Source organism: Loxodonta africana, chromosome 13, assembly GCF_030014295.1.
Source record: "Loxodonta africana isolate mLoxAfr1 chromosome 13, mLoxAfr1.hap2, whole genome shotgun sequence".
Lineage (NCBI taxonomy): Eukaryota > Metazoa > Chordata > Mammalia > Proboscidea > Elephantidae > Loxodonta > Loxodonta africana.
Window position 1 is genome coordinate 73,130,323 of NC_087354.1, and position 18,548 is coordinate 73,148,870.

General features: G+C 40.6%; 1 protein-coding gene across 5 annotated transcripts in view; it reads right to left on the reverse strand.

Annotated features, from left to right (window-relative positions):
* Positions 1–2,059: 2,059 nt before the first annotated feature.
* SH3D19 (SH3 domain containing 19) overlaps positions 2,060–18,548 on the reverse strand; it is a 230,561-nt gene continuing 214,072 nt past the window's right edge. For 3 of the 5 annotated variants that reach the window (XM_064267569.1, XM_064267566.1, XM_064267565.1), the window contains exons 17-21: positions 16,324–16,526; positions 15,836–15,888; positions 13,743–13,929; positions 13,175–13,272; positions 2,063–4,409 (exon numbers count right to left, since the gene is read on the reverse strand). In XM_064267569.1, coding sequence (XP_064123639.1) covers positions 4,293–4,409; positions 13,175–13,272; positions 13,743–13,929; positions 15,836–15,888; positions 16,324–16,526 — 658 coding nt within the window. In that variant the 3' untranslated portion in view covers positions 2,063–4,292. Of the gene's footprint in view, positions 4,410–13,174; positions 13,273–13,742; positions 13,930–15,835; positions 15,889–16,323; positions 16,527–18,548 lie in introns of all 5 variants that reach the window. The other 2 variants (XM_064267567.1, XM_064267568.1) reach the window with 2 other exon arrangements.

Here is an 18,548-nt window from a genome sequence, read left to right on the forward strand (position 1 = left end):
TTCTACTCTGTCCTATAGGGTCGCTATGAGTTGGAATTGACTCGACAGCAACGGGTTTGGGTTTTTAGTATGGTTTGAGGAGATGTGTACAGGTGCCAAGTCGACAAAGGGTGGACTGTGATGGTTAAGGTTGCGTATCAACTTGGCTGGGACATGATTCTTCGTTTGGCAGTTATGTAATGATGTAATTTGGAAGTTATATAATGACACAGTTATCCTCATTTTGCGCTGTAATGTAATCACCTCCATGATGTGATCATCCAAAGCTCACTGGTTTTTCTTCTCTCTCGATTCTGCATCTGGCTTGTCACCATCTGACCTCCAGTTCCTGGGACTTGAGGGAGTGGCCTGCCATACTGCCTGCTGATCTTGGGATTCACTGGCCTCCACAGCCTGTGAGCCAGCAGCCTGGGACCTGATCTGTTGATACTGGGTTTGTCAGCTCTTGCAGCTACGTGAGCCAGGAGAAACTGCCACCTTGGCTCCTGTCCCATGGATTTGGGATTTGCCAGCCTTTTTTTTTTTTACCACCATTTAAGCCATTTCCTTGAGATAAATCTCTTTATGTATATATACATGAGTCAATTCCAACTCATGTATACAAAATCTATCTGTCCATCCGTCCGTCTGTCCATCCATCCATCCGCACTTCACGGGTTTTGCTTCTCTGGAGAACCCAGCCTAAGACTGTGGTTCATGTACACTATCAGTCCTGTATACTGATTTCCTCTTTGAGTCTTTGGTTTCCTTCTCTTTTCCTCTGGATGAATACAGACCAATAGTCGTATCTTAGATGGCTGCTCACAAGCTTTTAAGACCCTGCACACTACTCACCAAACTATGATGTAGAACATAACTTTATGAACTATATCATGCCAACTGACCACCATGTTCCATGAGACTATGGTCCTAGTCCTTCAGACCCCAAAAACCAATCCTGTGAGGTGTTTGGTTATGTCTAAGAAGAATCTGTATCTGTGCCCCTATTTTACTATATATATGAATATCTATAGGGTTTTCACCTGCTGATTTCTGAAAGTAGATTGTCAGGCTTTTATTTCTAGAAAGCCAGGCTCTTCTTCTTAGTCTTTCTTAGTCTGAAAACTCCAGTCAGCATTATAGCAACATATAAGTCTATACCGATGGACAAGACAGGCAGTGGTTGTGCTTGAGGGTCTTTGGCCAGAATTGAACTCGTGTGTCCTGCATGGAAGGTGAGAATTCTAGCATTAAATCTTCATATGTGAGATTAGGCAAATCTTTTAACCTCTGTGGGTTAAAACCTCTAGGTGTCTAAGGATTCTCTTCTGTGTTTTAACATGACGAGCTTGCAATTAGTTGAGCGGCCCCTAGATGGTGCCGTTGTTCTGAATTAGGCTTTGTATCTTGTGTTCCTCGATTTGAAGGCAACGGGTTTGTTTTTTTGGGTATAAATACAGTGAAATGAAAAAGTCATAGGTTAGAAAATGATTTCCCATTAGTTCTGAAAAAAATTACTGTTAAGAGTTTATTCACTGGCATTCAAAATGGCACTGAATTATGAATCATATGGCCCATGTGCATTTGGCATTAATTAAAAGGAATAAACCATTAATGATTATACTGAAGTGAACATATCCTCTTATAATTAGTCCATATATCCATCACTATTTTCTCTAAGTATATTTATCTAAGTTTAAAAAACAGAATAAAAACTAAACAGTTATTGCTAAAAGTACTGGTTTATAACTAACCCTATATAAAAATGATTATTTTTTTCAAATGCCTGTTCTAATAACCAATTTTGATAAATGCACTGATTTTTTTTTCATTCTGAATATTTCTGACTGCATGAAAAACCTGTGATTTCCATGAGCACAATGACAGACATATTACATTATCCCTCTACCCATTCAGCCATGTAAACAAGGGCGCCTTTTAAATAAATCTTCTGTCTTTAGTGTTCAAAAGGGTAGAGATAATACATTAAATAGCTTCTGTAATTCTAAACCACCAAAGAAAAAGGATTCAGAAATTCTTGTTTTAGGAGGCTTAGATAAACATTATCAGACTTTCACCAAAAATTCCTAAAAGAAAACAATGCATTCCTATTTCTCTCCTGTGAAATTCACTAACTACAAACCTGATTGAATCTCCTTAAACCTGACTGAGTCTTGCCTTGTATTCAATCAATACATAGAACGAGAAAGTACCTATGAAAACCCATATGCTACATTTTGGCTTTCTGTCTGTTGAGTGCGTAATAAATGTGTAGGCAAAAAACAGGGCACGACAAAGTGAAATGCCATCTGATAAAACAGTGAATTTTATTTCAATATAGATTTTCTGTCAACAAATTAGAGAGGAATGATATTGAGTGGTTTAAGATAGTAAGTTCTCCATCATTAATCCATTGATCCATTGATCCTTCAATTGATCCATCCCTGCATCCCATCCAACCAATCAACCAACCTTTATGAGAGGACACAAAGATAAATAAGATACCATCTCCATTCTCAAAAATCTCACGTCTACTATGAGAAAGGGACTTTGAAAATTCGGTTCAATTTATTATAATGTCAAGTAGATTCACAACCACTGCACTTATCGTTCTGCTGACAGGAGGCGAAAATTTAAGAGAGAGATTTTTCTCCAATAAAGCTGGGTTTTCAGAATCTTTAAGATGTTACAGTCGTACAGGCAAAAATATATACCTCATATCCCATTCCATACTCCTCACTTCCTGCTGTTACAAATGGGAATTTGACTTTTGAGTGAAATTTGACAACAGTTTTCCTTATATTGTCTTCTTTACCTAAAACATGTAGAAAACTCAGCCCTCATACTCCAAGACCAAATGTAACCATATAACTGGGAGATGAACTTTAATCAAAGACAAAACATCACCCCCCTTACAGAAGCCCATGTGGTTGGCGCTGGCATAGCGGTTTGGCCACTGACTGCCTAACTTTTTGGACAATGTGAAACAATAACAAAACCTAAAAAGTGACCCAGCATATGAAACTCTTCTCAAAAATAGAAGAAAGTCATGAACATTGTTGGGAAAGTGTTTTACATTTCCAATGAAATTCTATTCCATTGATCTGTATGGAAGATTGTCTTCAACCTATTTGGCTTTTGCAATTGATTCAGTCAAGTAAAGAACCACTTTTTATCTTAAGCCTGGAATACATAACAATGGACAGCAGGAAAGTGGTTTTTTATTTAGTCTAATAACTACACTGGGATGAGCTGACAAAAAAAAAAAAAAGAAGTCCTAGCCTTCAGTCCTCTTAAATTATTTCTCATTCTGATTAAATTGGGAAGAAATGAGCTGTGGGGTTGGCGTTTGTTTCCACCTTAACAGTTGCTCTGTATTCCTAGATTTTATATGCAATGTATAATGTACTACCATAAAAAGATACAGCTTTTATACATTACTGGGGTAGCACAAAGAAAATGAATTTTTCTTTGGGTACCAGTAATTGTCAAAGGAATGATTGCAGATTCAGAAAATGTGCTTTGTAATAACCCTGTTAACATAAAGTATACACTGAGGAAAGAAATAAGTATGGCACGTATGTAAGAGGGTTAGTTAGTTGCATTAGCAAGGCATTTCAGGGATGGCTCTTGACCTTCTGACTAAGTAAGACACATCAAATTTTGACCCCCTTCGAATCCTAGGATAAACGGGCAACAAGAACACACGGAGCATTTGGTGAGCGGGAGCTGATTGCCACCATGTGCTTACAAATGCCCCAACTAGTCAACAAGCTATCCTGTCCTGAAGCAAGGGTTTGCCCCAGTAATAAGGATATGTGCTCAAGCTGTTAGAATTAATTTGGATATTAAAACTGAAATTTAGATAACTAACCATGTCCTGATAGTTACAGCATGTGGAATGGCAACTGTCCTCTTTTTAAACTGAAGTAAAAAATGAAGAAGCAGGGTTAATTCACTTGTGCTGATTCAAATAGATGTCCAAGTGCAAATGCTGTCTGTGTGTAAGCCTCCCCTTGCCGCCATGTCACCAGGCGCTTTCTTTGGGGAGAAAATATACCTGCCTTGCTGATCTTGCTTGCTGTTTTCCTTGGGACAATCCTTGGCTCATGGGTTTCCATGTGAGTGTTGCTACTGTGAATAAAAGCTAAATACAAAAACGAAGTTTTCTGCTTTCAGAAAATTCTAGTGTACCATGTGCAGCGTAGATATTTCTCTTTCGGTTAAAAAAAAATAGTGCAAAAACAAATCTGATAGTCAAAGTGATAGTTCAAGTGAGTTCTTGTGCCAAGGAACACAGTTAAGCTTCACCTTTAGCTGACTTGTAGAAAGTGAACATAGTTTTTGGGAAATATACCAGATTTTCCCATTAGTTCTCCGCTCATCCAGTCCTGATCCACAGATTCCAGCTCCGTTATTATATCTCCAGCCTGTAAGAAGAGAGGAATTGGAAATAATTATTGGTTTCTGCTGAGTATAGGATTCCGTGGGTGGCATAAATGGTTATGCGTTCAGCTACTAACTAAAAGGTTGGTGGATCAAGTCTACCCAGAGGCATCTTGGAAGAATGGCCTGATGACCTACTTCTGAAAGATCACAGATATTGAAAACGTTATGGAGCAGTTCTACTCTGACACACATGGGGTTGCCATGAAATCAGAATCCTCTCAACGACAACTGTTTTTTTATTTGTTAACTATAAGCATGGTGAGCAGTCCACCTAAAGAGGTATGAATGATCTTCTCTTTATAGAACTCATTTATCTTGATTTCCTGAGAGGGTTAAATAATATACCACGAAGATGATCGATGCCTAATGATACACTGGCTTTTATGTCTCCTTTCCTCAGCCCACTCCTTCACTTACCACTGTCAGCCTTGCTGCACTATGAGTGTCGTGTCTGTGACATTCATAGTCTCATACTCTACAGCTTCTAATCTAAAATTTAAAATCTTCTTGAATAACAGTATCAGCTATCACATATACATATATACATATATTTTTTTCCATCTAACATTTATTAGCACCCAGTATGTTCCACAATCAACACCCATGGAAGCAGCAGTCAAGAAATCAAATGACGCATTGCCTTGGGTAAATCTGCTGCAAAAAACCTCTTTACAGTGTTAAAAAGCAATGATGTCACTTTAAGGACTAAGGTGCACCTGACTCAAGCCATGGTATTTTCAATCGCCTCATATACTTGGGAAAGCTGGGCAAGGATTAAGGAAGACCAAAGAAGAGTTGATGCCTTTGAATTATGGTACTGGTGAAGAATATTGAATATACTATGGACTGCCACTGGAAACCCTGGTGGCGTAGTGCTTAAGTGCTACGGCTGCTAACCAAAAGGTAGGCAGTTTGAATCTGCCAGGCACTCCTTGGAAACTCTACGGGGCAGTTCTACTCTGCCCTATAGGGCCATTATGAGTCAGAATCGACTCGATGGCAGTGGGTTTTTGGTTTATGGACTGCCAGAAGAACGAACAAATCTGTCATGGAAGAAGTACAGCTAGAATGCTCCTTAGAAGCAAGGATGGCTAGACTGCATTTCACATACTTTGGATATGTTATCAGGAGGGGTAAGTTCCTGGAGAAGGACCACATGATTGGTAGACCGTTGGCAAAAGAGGGGAAGGCCCTCAACAAGATGGATTCACACAGTGGCTGCAACAATGGGCTTAAGCATAACAACTGAGAGGATGGTGCAGGACTGGGCAGTGTTTTGTTCTGTTGTACTTAGGCACGCTATGAGTTGGAACTGACCCGATGGCACCTAACAACAACAACGCAGTATGTGTCAGACACTGTTCTGGGTATGCACGATATACCTGTGAATAAACTCCTCGTTCTGGTGGCTGGGACAGAAAGTGTGACTTGCCATTTAATGAGGGCAGCCAGGGAAGCCCTCACTGAAGGTGACATTTAAGCAAAGACTTTGAGGTGAAGAGTGAGCCATCTGCTTACCATATGCCTCGTTTTACTCTACGTACTTTACAGGCTCTAACTCATTTAAATGACACTGAAGCCTATGAGGTGGGTAGAATTATCATCGTCTTCATTCTAAAGATAATTTTTTAATAATTTAAAATTTTTAATAATTTATTTTATTGTTGTTGAGAATATACATAGAACATGCAACACTTCATACATGTACAAGTCAGTGACATCGATCACATTCTTACAGTTGTACAAATATTTTCACCCTTCTTTTCCAAGTTGTTCCTTCCCCATTAACATAAACTCACTACTCCCTAATTTCCTATCTAATTTTTGAGTTGCTATTGTCAATTTGATCCCATATAAATAGATCTTAAAAGGGCACAATGCTCAAAGCACACATTAAAGATAAATTTTTAATTTGTTGTTGTGACTCGGGCAGCTCCATCTACAACAGAATAAAACACCGTCCACTGTTGTGGCTACTGTGTATTCTGAGTACCTTCAAGCATATGGGGCTCATCTTCTAGTACTGTATCAGACGATATTCTGTTGTGATCCCCAGGTTTTCACTGGCTAATTTTTGGAAGTAGATCACCAGGCCTTTCTTCCTAGTCTGTCTTAGTCTGAAGCTCCACTGAAACTTGTCTACCAAGGCTGTCTTAGTTATCTAGTGCTACTATAACAGAAATACCACAAATGGGCGGCTTTAACAAACAGAAAATTATTTTCTCACAGCTTAAAAAACCAAAACCAAACCTGTTACCATCAAGTCGATTCTGACACATAGAGACCCTATAGGACAGAGTAGAACCACCCCATAGAGTTTCCAAGGAGTGCCTGGTGGATTCAAACTGCTGACCTTTTGGTTAGCAGCCTTAGCACTTAACCACTATGCGACCAGGGTTTCCTCTCAGCTAGAAATCAGAATTCTGGGTGCCAGCTCTAGAGAAAGGCTTTCTTTCTCCATCAGTTCTGGAGGAAGGTCCTTGTTTTCTTTGAGCTTCTGCTCCTGGGTGATCTTCAAGGGGCTTAGCATCTCTTGTTCCTCATCCCTGCTTCTTGAGTGCTTGTTTAATCTCTTATATATCTCAAAAGGGACTGACTCAAGACAGACCCTACAGTAATACTGCCTCATTAACATAACAAACTCATTCCCAAGTGGGATTATAACAACAGTTATACCCAAAACCAAACCCATTGTTGTTCAGTTGATTTGACTCATAGCAACCCTAGAGGACAGTGTACAACAGTCCCATAGGGTTTCCAAGGAACGGCTGGTGGATTTGAACTGCTGACCTTTTGGTTAGCAACTGTAGCTCTTAACCACTATGCCACCAAGGCTCCAACAACAGGCACAGAGGTTAGGATTTACAGCACATATTTTTGGGGGAGGGGGGGACACAAAATTCAATCCGTAACATTCCACCCTTTGGCCCCACAAAATTCATGTCCTTTCCACATGCAAAACACATCCACCCCATCACATCATCCCACAAGTCTTAAATCAGCTCCAAGTCCAAAATCTCATCTTCTGAATCATCTAAATCAAACATGGGTGAGACTTTAGATGTATTCTATCCTGGGGCAAAATTCCGCTGTGAACCTGTGAAATCTAGACTATAAGTCATCTCCTTCCAAAATGCAATGGTAGAACAAGCACAAGGTAGACATTTCTATTACAAACGGGAGAGATTGGAGGGAAAGAAGGGATAACAGGTACCAAGCAAGTCCAAAACCCAGAAGAACAATTTACATTAGCTCTCAAGGCTTGAAAATAACCCTCTCTTCTCTGAGATCCTCCAGGCAATGGCCCTTCCCTCCAGATTCTGGATGTTGGCCAAGCCCTCTGGATTCTGGGTGGAAGCCGTTCAGCCCTGGGCTTCAGCTCCATCTTCCAGGCCCACTGGGATGACAGTTCTGCTCCCTTGGCTTTGAGCAGCCCCATTCTCCCAGTCCATCTGAGTAGAGACCCCAATCTTTGGCCCCAGCAGGCCCCGTTCTCCTGCCCCTTGGGCATGACAGCCCCACATCCTCAGCTTTGGGCAGCAGCCCCATCCCCCTGGAACTCATGAATGGGAGCTCCACACTACAGAACCAAGTTGGGGAAGATCTCTCTCTCTCTGAAACCAAGGAGGCTGTGGCCCCACCCTTTGGAACCCAACAGGCTGTGGTTCCACCCTTTGAAATTGAGGCAGCCCTGCTTCCCATGCTCCCTCCAACAGTTCTGCTGATCTCCAAGTTGCTCCAGGGATGGTCCTTTTCTTTTCTTGGAGGACAACAGATGTAGCTCCTTTGGCCTGTTTCCTGCCTCTAGAATTCCATAAGGCAGACAGAATTCTTTCCTTCTCTTCTTTCTCTGTCCTCTTCAGTCTAAGCTGATGGGTTTTCTGCTGTGGTTATTGATTAGATCCATCAGTCTCAGGTTTAATCTCTTTAACAAAAGTTTGTGTAGCCATGTCCTTGGTGAACATTCTAGGACACATGTCCTTAAATTGTACAACAGAATTTTCTAAGTCTTTAAGTTCTGTTTTCATTTTGCAGAGTTCATTTTTAAGTCAATCACTTTCCTCTTGCATTTTTCTATAAGTGCCAGGGAAAAACCTTAAATATCTTGCTTAGAAATCTCCTCAGCCAAATATCTAAGTTCATCACTTACAAGTTCTGCCTTCCACCAAACATTTGAACATAATTCAAACCAGGTCTTTGTCACTGCATAAAAAGCATTGCCCTTCCTCAATTGTCCAGTCACATGTTCACCATGTTGTTTTTCTTTCTTTCTTATTTTCATTGTACATTAGGTGTAAGTTTACAGCTCAAGTTAATGTCTCATTCAAAAATTTATACACATACTTTTTGTGACATTGGTTGTAAGCCCCACAATGTGACAGCACACGCCCCCTTCCCACCTGGGCTCCCTGTGCCCGTTCGTCCAGTTCCCGTCCCTTCCCGCCTTCTGGTCCTGTTTTTGGACAGGAGCTGCCATTTGATCTCATATATTTGATTGAACTAAGAAGCATGTTCCTCATGTGTGTTATTTTTTTGTTTTACAGGCCTGTCTAATCTTTGTCTGAAAAGTGGCCTTTGGGAATGGCTTCAGTTCTGGGTTTAGCAGAGCATAGTTTCAGGGGTTCCTCCAGGCTCTGTCAGACCAGGAAGTCTGGTCTTTTTACGTCCCTGGCCCCACATCATTTTCTTTTAAGCCCCACCAGAAGCACATTTAATGTCCACATCTCTAGCAACATTCTGTTGCCCGTGCCATATGTATTCTCTAAGACAACAGACTTACTCTATAGCTCTCCTCACTACCTTCTGAGCCCTCACCAGAATTGCCTTTCACATCCACAATTCTACCGACAGCCTCTTCAAGGCAATCTAGGCTTTTACTACTAGGCACCTTAAGACTCTTCCAGCCTCCACCCCTTACACAATTCCAAAACTGCTTCCACATTTCAGGTATCTGTTAGAGCAGTGTCCCACTCCTCCAGTACCAAATTCTGCCTTAGTTATGTAACGCTCCTGTAACAGGAATACCACAAATGTGTGGCTTTAATAAACAGAAATTTATTTTCTCACAGTTTAGGAGGCTAGAAGTCTGAATCAGGGTACAGGCTCTAGGGAAAGGCTTTCTTTCTCTGTCAGTGCCCGAGGAAGGTCCTTCAGCTTCTTCTTCTAGGCAATCTTCATGTGGCTTGGCATCTCTCTTTCTCCATCTATACTTCTTGAATGCTTGTTTAATTTCTTTTACCTTAAAAGGGACCTACTCAAAACACACCCTACAGTAATCCTGTCTCATTAACATAACAAAGATAAACCATTCCCAAAAGGGATTGTAACCACAGGGATAGAGGTTAGGATTTACATCACCTATTTTGCCGGGGGTGGGGGTGGGGGGGGTGGGGAACGACAGAATTCAATCCATAACAATTGGTGACCCTGCTATTTGAAATACTGGTGGCATGGCTTTCAGCATCATAGCAACACCCAAGCCACCACAGTAGGACAAACTGACAGATAGGTGGTGGAAATTTTTATAGATTTCATTATTTTAGAGAAAAGGAAACTGAAGCTCAGAAAGATTAAGCAAATTACCCAATGTAGCATGCTTAGCTAGTGGTAGAGCCAGGATTCAGATCTAGTTTCCAGGGCCTGTATGCCTAACCACTAGGCTATGTGATCACCATATTTTACTATGGGCCTTTTTACTTAGAAAGGCTTTTACTGTAATTGCCTTTCATCAACATCCTGAGCATTTTGCACTCTGCATTTACACTTCCACATAATGGTATTCTCCTCTACTATCTGGTTTGTCCTATTCCTCCATGGCCTCAATATGAAATCTGCATTCTTTCTTGTCTTAAAGAGCTTCACCCTGACTCAGAGCTCTGATTTATCCTCATCAGGTTAGTCAGAGGGGCTGGTGAGCCTTATTCATCTGCAAATTATAATTCCTTCAGCAGATGAAGACATAATTTCTGAAATTACCTCCTGCAACTATTTTGTTCTTTATGGTTTCTAACCATTTCTTAGAATCTGGTTTTAAAATTCCACAATGGTCCAAGATGACCTTGGCTACACTTAAGAATATCTTTATCAGGCTAAATGGATTTATTTGTAGCCCTAGGACATTGCCCTCTGGAAAAGTGGTTTGATTTCAGGCTTTTCTTTAAGGAAAATGGAAAGAAAAAAATGCTGAGTATCAAATGTCATTAATCTACTCTCTTAAAAAATCTCTAAAAATCCTGGCTATTCAAAGTTCCTATTACAAATAAGTTCTTCTGATTCCTAAGTAATAACAGAATAGATGAATACAACTATTTTTCTTAGCTCTGGTCATACGTACATATGCCAGGCCAGTTTCCTGAGGGCTAGGATGAGTTTTTTAAATAGGTTCTATCTACCAATATTCTGAGGATATTTAATAAATTATTAACGACCAACAATACTGGAAACAATGAAGAACCCCTTAACTAAACCTCTAGAACTATCTTGGTTCCAGTCAGTCATCTGTAAAATGACTTCTGGAGGATACTATGAACTCTGTTATTTATACTGGTGTAACTTAAATGACGGCCCAAAGTTCTGAATCCAGAATTCTTCACTTGCAGTACCATTTTATGTAAAGATAAAATTAATGAATTTTGAACCACAGATCCTCAAGAGTAAAAATGACTAGGGGAACTGTCTCTAAAATTTTGGATTCTAAGGGCTATTAAAAAAAAAAAAAAAAAGGAACTTGGTATCCGGGTACCAACATTTAATTTTGCATAGTTAGGAAATAAGAAACACCTACCACTTACTAAAATTAGTATTTTATAATAGAAATATTTTAATATCAAGAAGATAGAAGAACATTCTCAGATTAAAAAGCTCCACTGCAGAATAGGAAAGTTACCCAACCTTACACTGACATACCTCAGCATGACCACCTTATGCCCCTTTCCCAAGAGCCTGCACACACCCAATATCACCTTGCTTTCCTCATTTTGTTGTAGACAGGTGAGAACTCTGCTTGGGCATCCATGTGTTAAGTCTCATTTTATCCAATCTTTAAAACCTGATGCTTTAACTCTTTCTACAGCATCCCTGCCTCTGATTATCTCCAGGGATGGGGTATTTACCACCGTCTGACTCAGGTTATTCAGAGAGAATGACTATTAAAAAGCTATTCATATCAAGTAAAATTTATCTCTTTTATACCTTCCACCCTGTTCCTAGGTCTCTCCTGGGCCTAAATAGCAAAAACCCAACCTTCCAAAGGGCTCTACTTTAAATATCTGAACCCTGAATATCCTCTGGGTCCTTAAACCACCTTCCTGCTCTGGTACAGTCCCAAACTGCCACCCTGGGCATGGTCCAGTGTGGACTGTGAAAACAGGATCATAGAGCTGTTCTGTTTTTACTTAAAAAACAAAAAAGCACTTCTTTAATGAAGTAAGGGAAAAAATAATCCACCTATTTCAAAGCCATGTTAGTAGCAGGCTGTGAAGGCCATAGAGAAGACCATCTTTTACAGCTGTGTTATTAGCTACCATTGAGTCAGCTCTGACTCACGGTGACTTTACGTACAACAGGACACAGCGCTGCCCGGTCCTGTGCCATCCTCACAATCACCAGCATGTTTGAGTCCATCCACTTGCAGCAATTGTGGATCCTTTACTAGGGCTACCAATGAAACCCCCAATATTACTGAGATTAGATACTGCCTTAGTTTCTTAGAGCTGCTGTAACAGAAATACCACAAGCGGATGTCTGTCTTTAATGAACAGAAATTCATTTTTTCACAGTTGTTTGTATCTTGTTTGGTGCCATCAAGTCGGTTCCGACTCATAGCTACCCTATGTATAACAGAATGAAATACTTCCTGGTCCTGTGCCAGCCTCACAACGGTTATGCTTGAGCTCATTGTTGCAGCCACTGTGTCAATCCACCTCATTGAGGGTGTTCCTCTTTTTCACTGACCTTCTACTTTATGAAGCATGATGTCTTTGTCCAAGGACTGATCCTTCCTAATACCATGTCCAAAGTCTGTGAGACGAAGTCTCGCTATCTTCGCTTCTAAGGAGCATGCTGGTGTACTTCTTCCAAGACAGATTGGTTTGTTCTTCTGGCAGTCCGCGGTATACAGTTTGGATGCTAGAAGTTCGAATTCAGGACACAGGCTCTAGAGTGAGGCTTTCTGTCTCTGTCAGCTCTGGGGAATGGTCCTTGTCTCTTTTCAGCTTCTGTGGCTCAGTTCTTTGGCAGTCTTCATGTGGCATGTTATCTATCTTACCCCACTGTTATCTTGCCTCTGCAGCTAATCTGCTCTTTTTGTATCTCAAAAGTGATTGACTTAACACCTGTCCTGTGCACCTATACGGCCTTATCAACATAACAAAGAGAACCTCATTCCCAAATGGTATCACATCTCATGGATAGGGATTAGGATTCCAACATATATTTGGGCAGGATGGGGCATAATACAACACATAACATGTTATCAGGCCAAGGAATGAGGAATCAGATTGGGGAAAGTTTTCCCTCCTAAACTCCTGGCTGATAAGGTAAACTCTCAGTCCAGCCTGCCCTATTCACTTTCTCTAGTTTCTTCCTTTAGAGTTAGGGTCTGAAATCTCTTCATTCTTGGCTAATGATCAATACTCCACCCAAATGATCCACCTTGAGTGTAGAGAACACACTTCAAAATTTATAGCTGCTGAATGCAGCTATATAATGTAATACAGCTGCATCATGAAAAGATAGACATCCTGACCTTGAAGGAAAGCTCGTCTTCATTCTCCCCATGGAAATCAAATAAAGCTTTGGCCTTCCTTCCTGTCGGTGCTGCAGCAGACAGACTTTTTGCCTCAGCTGTGAAGACATCAAAAATTCAAATACTGAAAACACTGGACCAAACACAACCCAAAATTTAGAAACCCACTTGTCATTTCAGAACCGAATACTTTCCATTGGTTTTCAAGATATTTAACTTGCAAAAAGATGAAGCATGTTCTCTTAGTAGGAAAAAAATCATGCAAAATATATTTACTAGATTAGCCACTATTAAAGGAAGACATTTTATCTTTCTTTTTCTATAACTCCAATATAGTTAATGAATGGGGTCTGCATAATATTATGAATCAACTCTTTCAAACACAGTATGCAGGCAAACAACTTGAATTGAGTATGTATATATATATACATACATATCTATACATAAAAAAATATACATACAGATCTATATATCTATACATACATGTGTACACACACATACATACTACATACACACACACAAGGTCTCAGCTTCCCTTGGAGAGTCAGATTCATTTTTTGTATTGTACCTGGGCAGGGTCGCACAAAAACGGCTGGAAAGATCCCCTCCCTGTCATGCAGTCTGCCCTTGTACCAGTCGGGGTCCAGACGCTCCAGGATCAGGATCCGGTCTCCCCTTTTGAAGGACAAGTCTTCACTGGTCTCCGCTGTAAAACTGTGAAGTGCTTCACACCACTCTCCAGAGAGACTATTATCCTGTTACAAATCAGAAGAGTGTGGTAAGAATGTAAGGCTGTTCTTGAAATTAATTCCTATGAAGCTTAAAAAGTAGTGGCAGGAAAGCTGAAGGGTCATAAGATTTCAAGGCATGTGGTGTCTTTAAATCACCCTACAATTTATGTTGCTATGTAGTTTCAGATATGAGTTTCCAATAACTTTTCTCTTGAAATATAATTCTAAATGACAGGGGTGATAGCATTTGTGGCTTTTCTGATTTTAAGGGATATGCAGTCCTTAAGCAAAAACCTTTTTGTTATTATGATCTATGACATTAATTAGGTTAAAGATTTAGCTAAGAGCATACGGTATTTATGTACAGGGCTTCCAACTAGCTTGTTCTGGTTCGAACCCGTGCTGAGAGTTCGCAATTCTAAAAGTTCCCATGTGACGCCAATGCTGATGGTTAGGGGCCAATTCTGAGAACTTCCGGGGCCGGGGGGAGCAGTCTCAAAATAATAAGAATTACCTGGGGGATCTTGTTAAACTGTAGATTCTGATTCAGTATTTTTGGGGATGGAAATGCAAATTCTTGCAGGGGTTGGAACTGGAAGGAAACAGTTGGAAGCCCTGTTTATGTACAGTGTTTGTGACAGTATGAAAAAATTCAGGTGAAGCACCAATCTCGTTTTCAGTGAATCTCTTCTTTACCTGGATTAGGAAGGATCAGAACTGGGCAGTCTGTTATTTCCCAGGTCTTTCCTTGGTTGACTCAGATTCTGTCACATATCTGTGTTGTCGATAGCCACCTCATGTCAGACCCCAACTCACGGTGACCGCGTGCACAGCGGGACTGGACCTTTGTGGTCCATAGTGTTTTCGCTGGCTGACTTTGGTAGATCACCAGGCCTTTCTTCCTGGTCCATCTTAGTCTGGAAGCTCTGCTGAAACCTGTTCAGCGTCACAGCAACATGCAAGCTTCCACTGACAGATGGCTGGTGGCTGTGCTTGAGGTGCACTGGATGGGAACTGAACCCAGGCCTTCCGCATGGAAGGGAGAATTCTACCACTGAACCATCACTGCCCTCCCATCGCATACCTAGAGCTTCATAACTCATAGCTTTAATTTTATGAGGCACAGGTAACTCTGAGACTGGCAGGATAACCACCAAAATGTGGTGGGCTACTGTGAAAGAGTGCTCTAACAAGGACACATTTACCTCACACATATCAGTGAAAGGCTTTGCTTTGTGAAGAGGCACTTGGCAAATTGGGCTGGGAACTCTACATTCAAGAAGCTCAGGCAGGCAGGAGAGGATAATGATAAGAGCAAAGGCTATGGAGCCAGGTAGCATGGGTCCCAGATCCAGCTCTGCCACTTCTAGCTGTACAACATTGTGCAAGATACTTCTCTTCACCCCACTTTCATCTTAGGGCTGTTGTGAGGATTCAATGAGATAATGCAAGTCAAACACTTAGCACAGTGCCTGGCACACTGTAAATTCCCAATAACTGATGACTTATAAAACCAAAACAAAGAACAAGCAAACAAAAAACCCTAACCGTAGCCCTCCTGCACCTGGACTTGAGTAACCAACCCTAAAGAACGGTACTTATCACTCCCAAGAAATGCAGGCAACCATGCAAACACTTTCTTTTGGAGAAATGTAGTCAGTTCAACATGAGCCTCTTATAGGATCTCTTTTATGATTTTTCCAGTCATGTCTCCTTCCTAGTTTTCTATGAGGGACTGAGTATTTTTCTTACCCATTTGCATGAGCTCTCTATATAATAAAGACATTAACAATCGATTTTATTTATTGCAAATGTTTGCTATATGAATTGAAAAATGATTTAATAATATTTTCACTTGATAGTTATCATTAATATTCCACCAAGAGTTTAAATTTGGCTGTCACTACCATTATCTGTTCAAGCAGCCTACCTGAGAATTTGAACCAGAATCTTCACTTTTGGTCTTTGATGGTACCTTTGAGCCTACATTAAAAAAAAAAAAAAGTCTGTCAGATGTAAGGACCATACAGTATTGGAGAAAAACTGTGGGCAAAGAGTGAAGAGTCTGGAATTCTAGGCTCCACATGTATTGCGTACGTAACCTTGACCTGGTACTACCCTCTCTGGGCTTGTTCCCTTAACTGTAAAGTGAAGGTAGATATACGTCAGTAAAACTCTACAGTCCATTTTTGTTTAAAAGTCTGTATGATTCTTTGTCATTTCTGAAATGAACCTATTGCTATTTACCAAAAACATAAAAAACCAGCTCCTCAACAGATTATTCCTGTGAGATTAACTAACACAAATTACCATTTAAAAGTAATTTTTCTTTCTACCTTACAAAATATGGCAATATGGATTATGATGCAGCTTTATCCTATTATTTGGTTTATTTGAATTAGGACATGACATACTCACTTAAAACATTTGCACCAGAAGTGGGATGGTCTTCCACAAGTTCCACAAAGTTAAGGGGGAAAACCCCAGTTCTGTCTCGAAGTTCGCCTCTGGCCCACTCCTCATTCACATACTCTTTGATAATAATAATTTCTCCCTCTGAGAAACTTAACTCATCCTTCTGGTCTCCAATATAGTCAAATCGAGCAACACATCTTGGGCCTCTGAACAAAGAAGAACACGTCTGTGGGTTAACTAGAGAGTAATTAACTTTCAAAATGCTCTCGAAGCCTCCATTTGGTCTTCCGGCGAACATATTAGACGTAACTTTGAATTTTCCATGAAAAAGAACAACCTACACTTCTAAATGACAGTCCTTACATTTGAAATAGGAACCTGCTCACTCAGAAAAGTCAAAGGTCAGGGTCACAGAGTTCATGCAGATTCCACAGAAGCAGCGGGTGGTCTGTTTACACTGCCGTGTCCTTGCATCATCTTTGCTGCATTACCGAATCTCCCCAGTTTCCATGTCTTTGTATCCTCAGGCCATAGCAACCCATGGCCCTGCCTGAACCCTCCCGATCATAAATGTATTCAGTTTAGGAGTGCTAACCCTGAGAATGGAAACCCCAGTGGCGTAATGGTTAAGTGTGATGGCTGCTAACCAGAAGGTCGGCAGTTGGAATCCATGAGGCGCTCTTGGAAACTCTATGGGGCAGGTCTACTCTGTCCTATAGGGTCGCTATGAGTTGGAATCAGCTCGACGGCAATGGATTTTTTTTTTTTTTGGCTAACCCTGAGAATCTCAGGGCAGGAAATCAAACTGCCATGGCAGAAGGCACAGGTATCAGCTGAGCACAGAAAAGATGCTCAATATACATTGAATCAATCAGTGATATAAAAAAAAACCAACCAAACCCACTGCTGTCGAGTCGATTCCAAATCACTGATACACGGCTTTCAAAACTAGGAGAAGGTACAAAAAAAACAGAAACTTGGCATATCATCTCATACCATCTAATCTTGTACCAACACTGTTGCTTTTAAAAATGAGTTTTGTATCTCCTTTAAAAAGGCTTTATTTCTGAGAACTAGAATGATCCTTAAATGATATACAATTTTGACTGAAAATAAGATAAAAGCAGTGATAAAACTGTGCCTCTCGAAGGCATGATTCAATACCAAACCTTTGAGTGGAGAAACACTGGTTTTAGAAAGGAGATGTCAACAGCAATAGGCTAAGGAGAAGCAACTGCCTGAAGAGAAAAGGTTGGTCCTGGCTCCAATCAAATTCTGACTGAAGTCAGGTCAATGGATCAATCTCTATGAAAGCCCACTTTGAATTCAACCTGCTGACATAGTAAATACTGCTTAAAAATAGGAGAAAATTTGACCCTGAAATAGAGCACAACTGTTTTGGCATCCGAAGTTTCCTTATTTGCGATAACCTTTGCATTTATTTTCTAAAGTCCTCAGGGAACACCTCCTTCTGTCTGACCTATTCAAAGACAGGTTTACAGTCTTCAGCAGGTAGTGAATTCTATTCATTTGCTCATTTAACTACAATATAAAGTTCTACTGTGGCAGTGTTTTAAATCACAAAGGAGCTACAACGATGCATAAAAGGATATATAAATTCACCAAAAGGTCCTCAGACATAAAGGCAGACCACACTAACTTTTCCTTTGCTTTCTCCTATTTCCTCCTGAAAACAACAGTTTTTATAGGATTTCCATTTCTATAAGGTTTAAACATTTTCCATGACAAAAATATCTGAACCTCCTGGAAATTACTTGGTAGATTAACACCAGAAGGCCAAAATAAAATGCACTGGATGATGTTATGGATTAAATTGTGTCTCCCCAAAATATGTGTTGGAGTCCTGACCCCATACATGTGGGTGTGATCCTACTTGGAAATAGGGTTTCCTTTGTTATGTTGATGAGGCCATCAGTGTAGGGTGTGTCCTAAGCCCAATCATTTCTGAGTTATAAAAAGAGCAGATGAGATGAGGAAGAAAGCACAAGCTGTAAAGACAGACCTCACATGAAGTCTGTCAAGGAACTGAGCAACACTGGGGCTACAGAAGTTGAGACAAGGATCTTCCCCCAGAGCAGACAGAGAGCAGGCCCTTTTCCCTAGAGCTGGTGCCCTGAATCCAGGCGTCTAGCTTCCTCAACTGTGAAAAAGCGCATTTCTGTTCTTCGAAGCTACCCGCTTGTGGTATTTCTGTTACAGCAGCACTT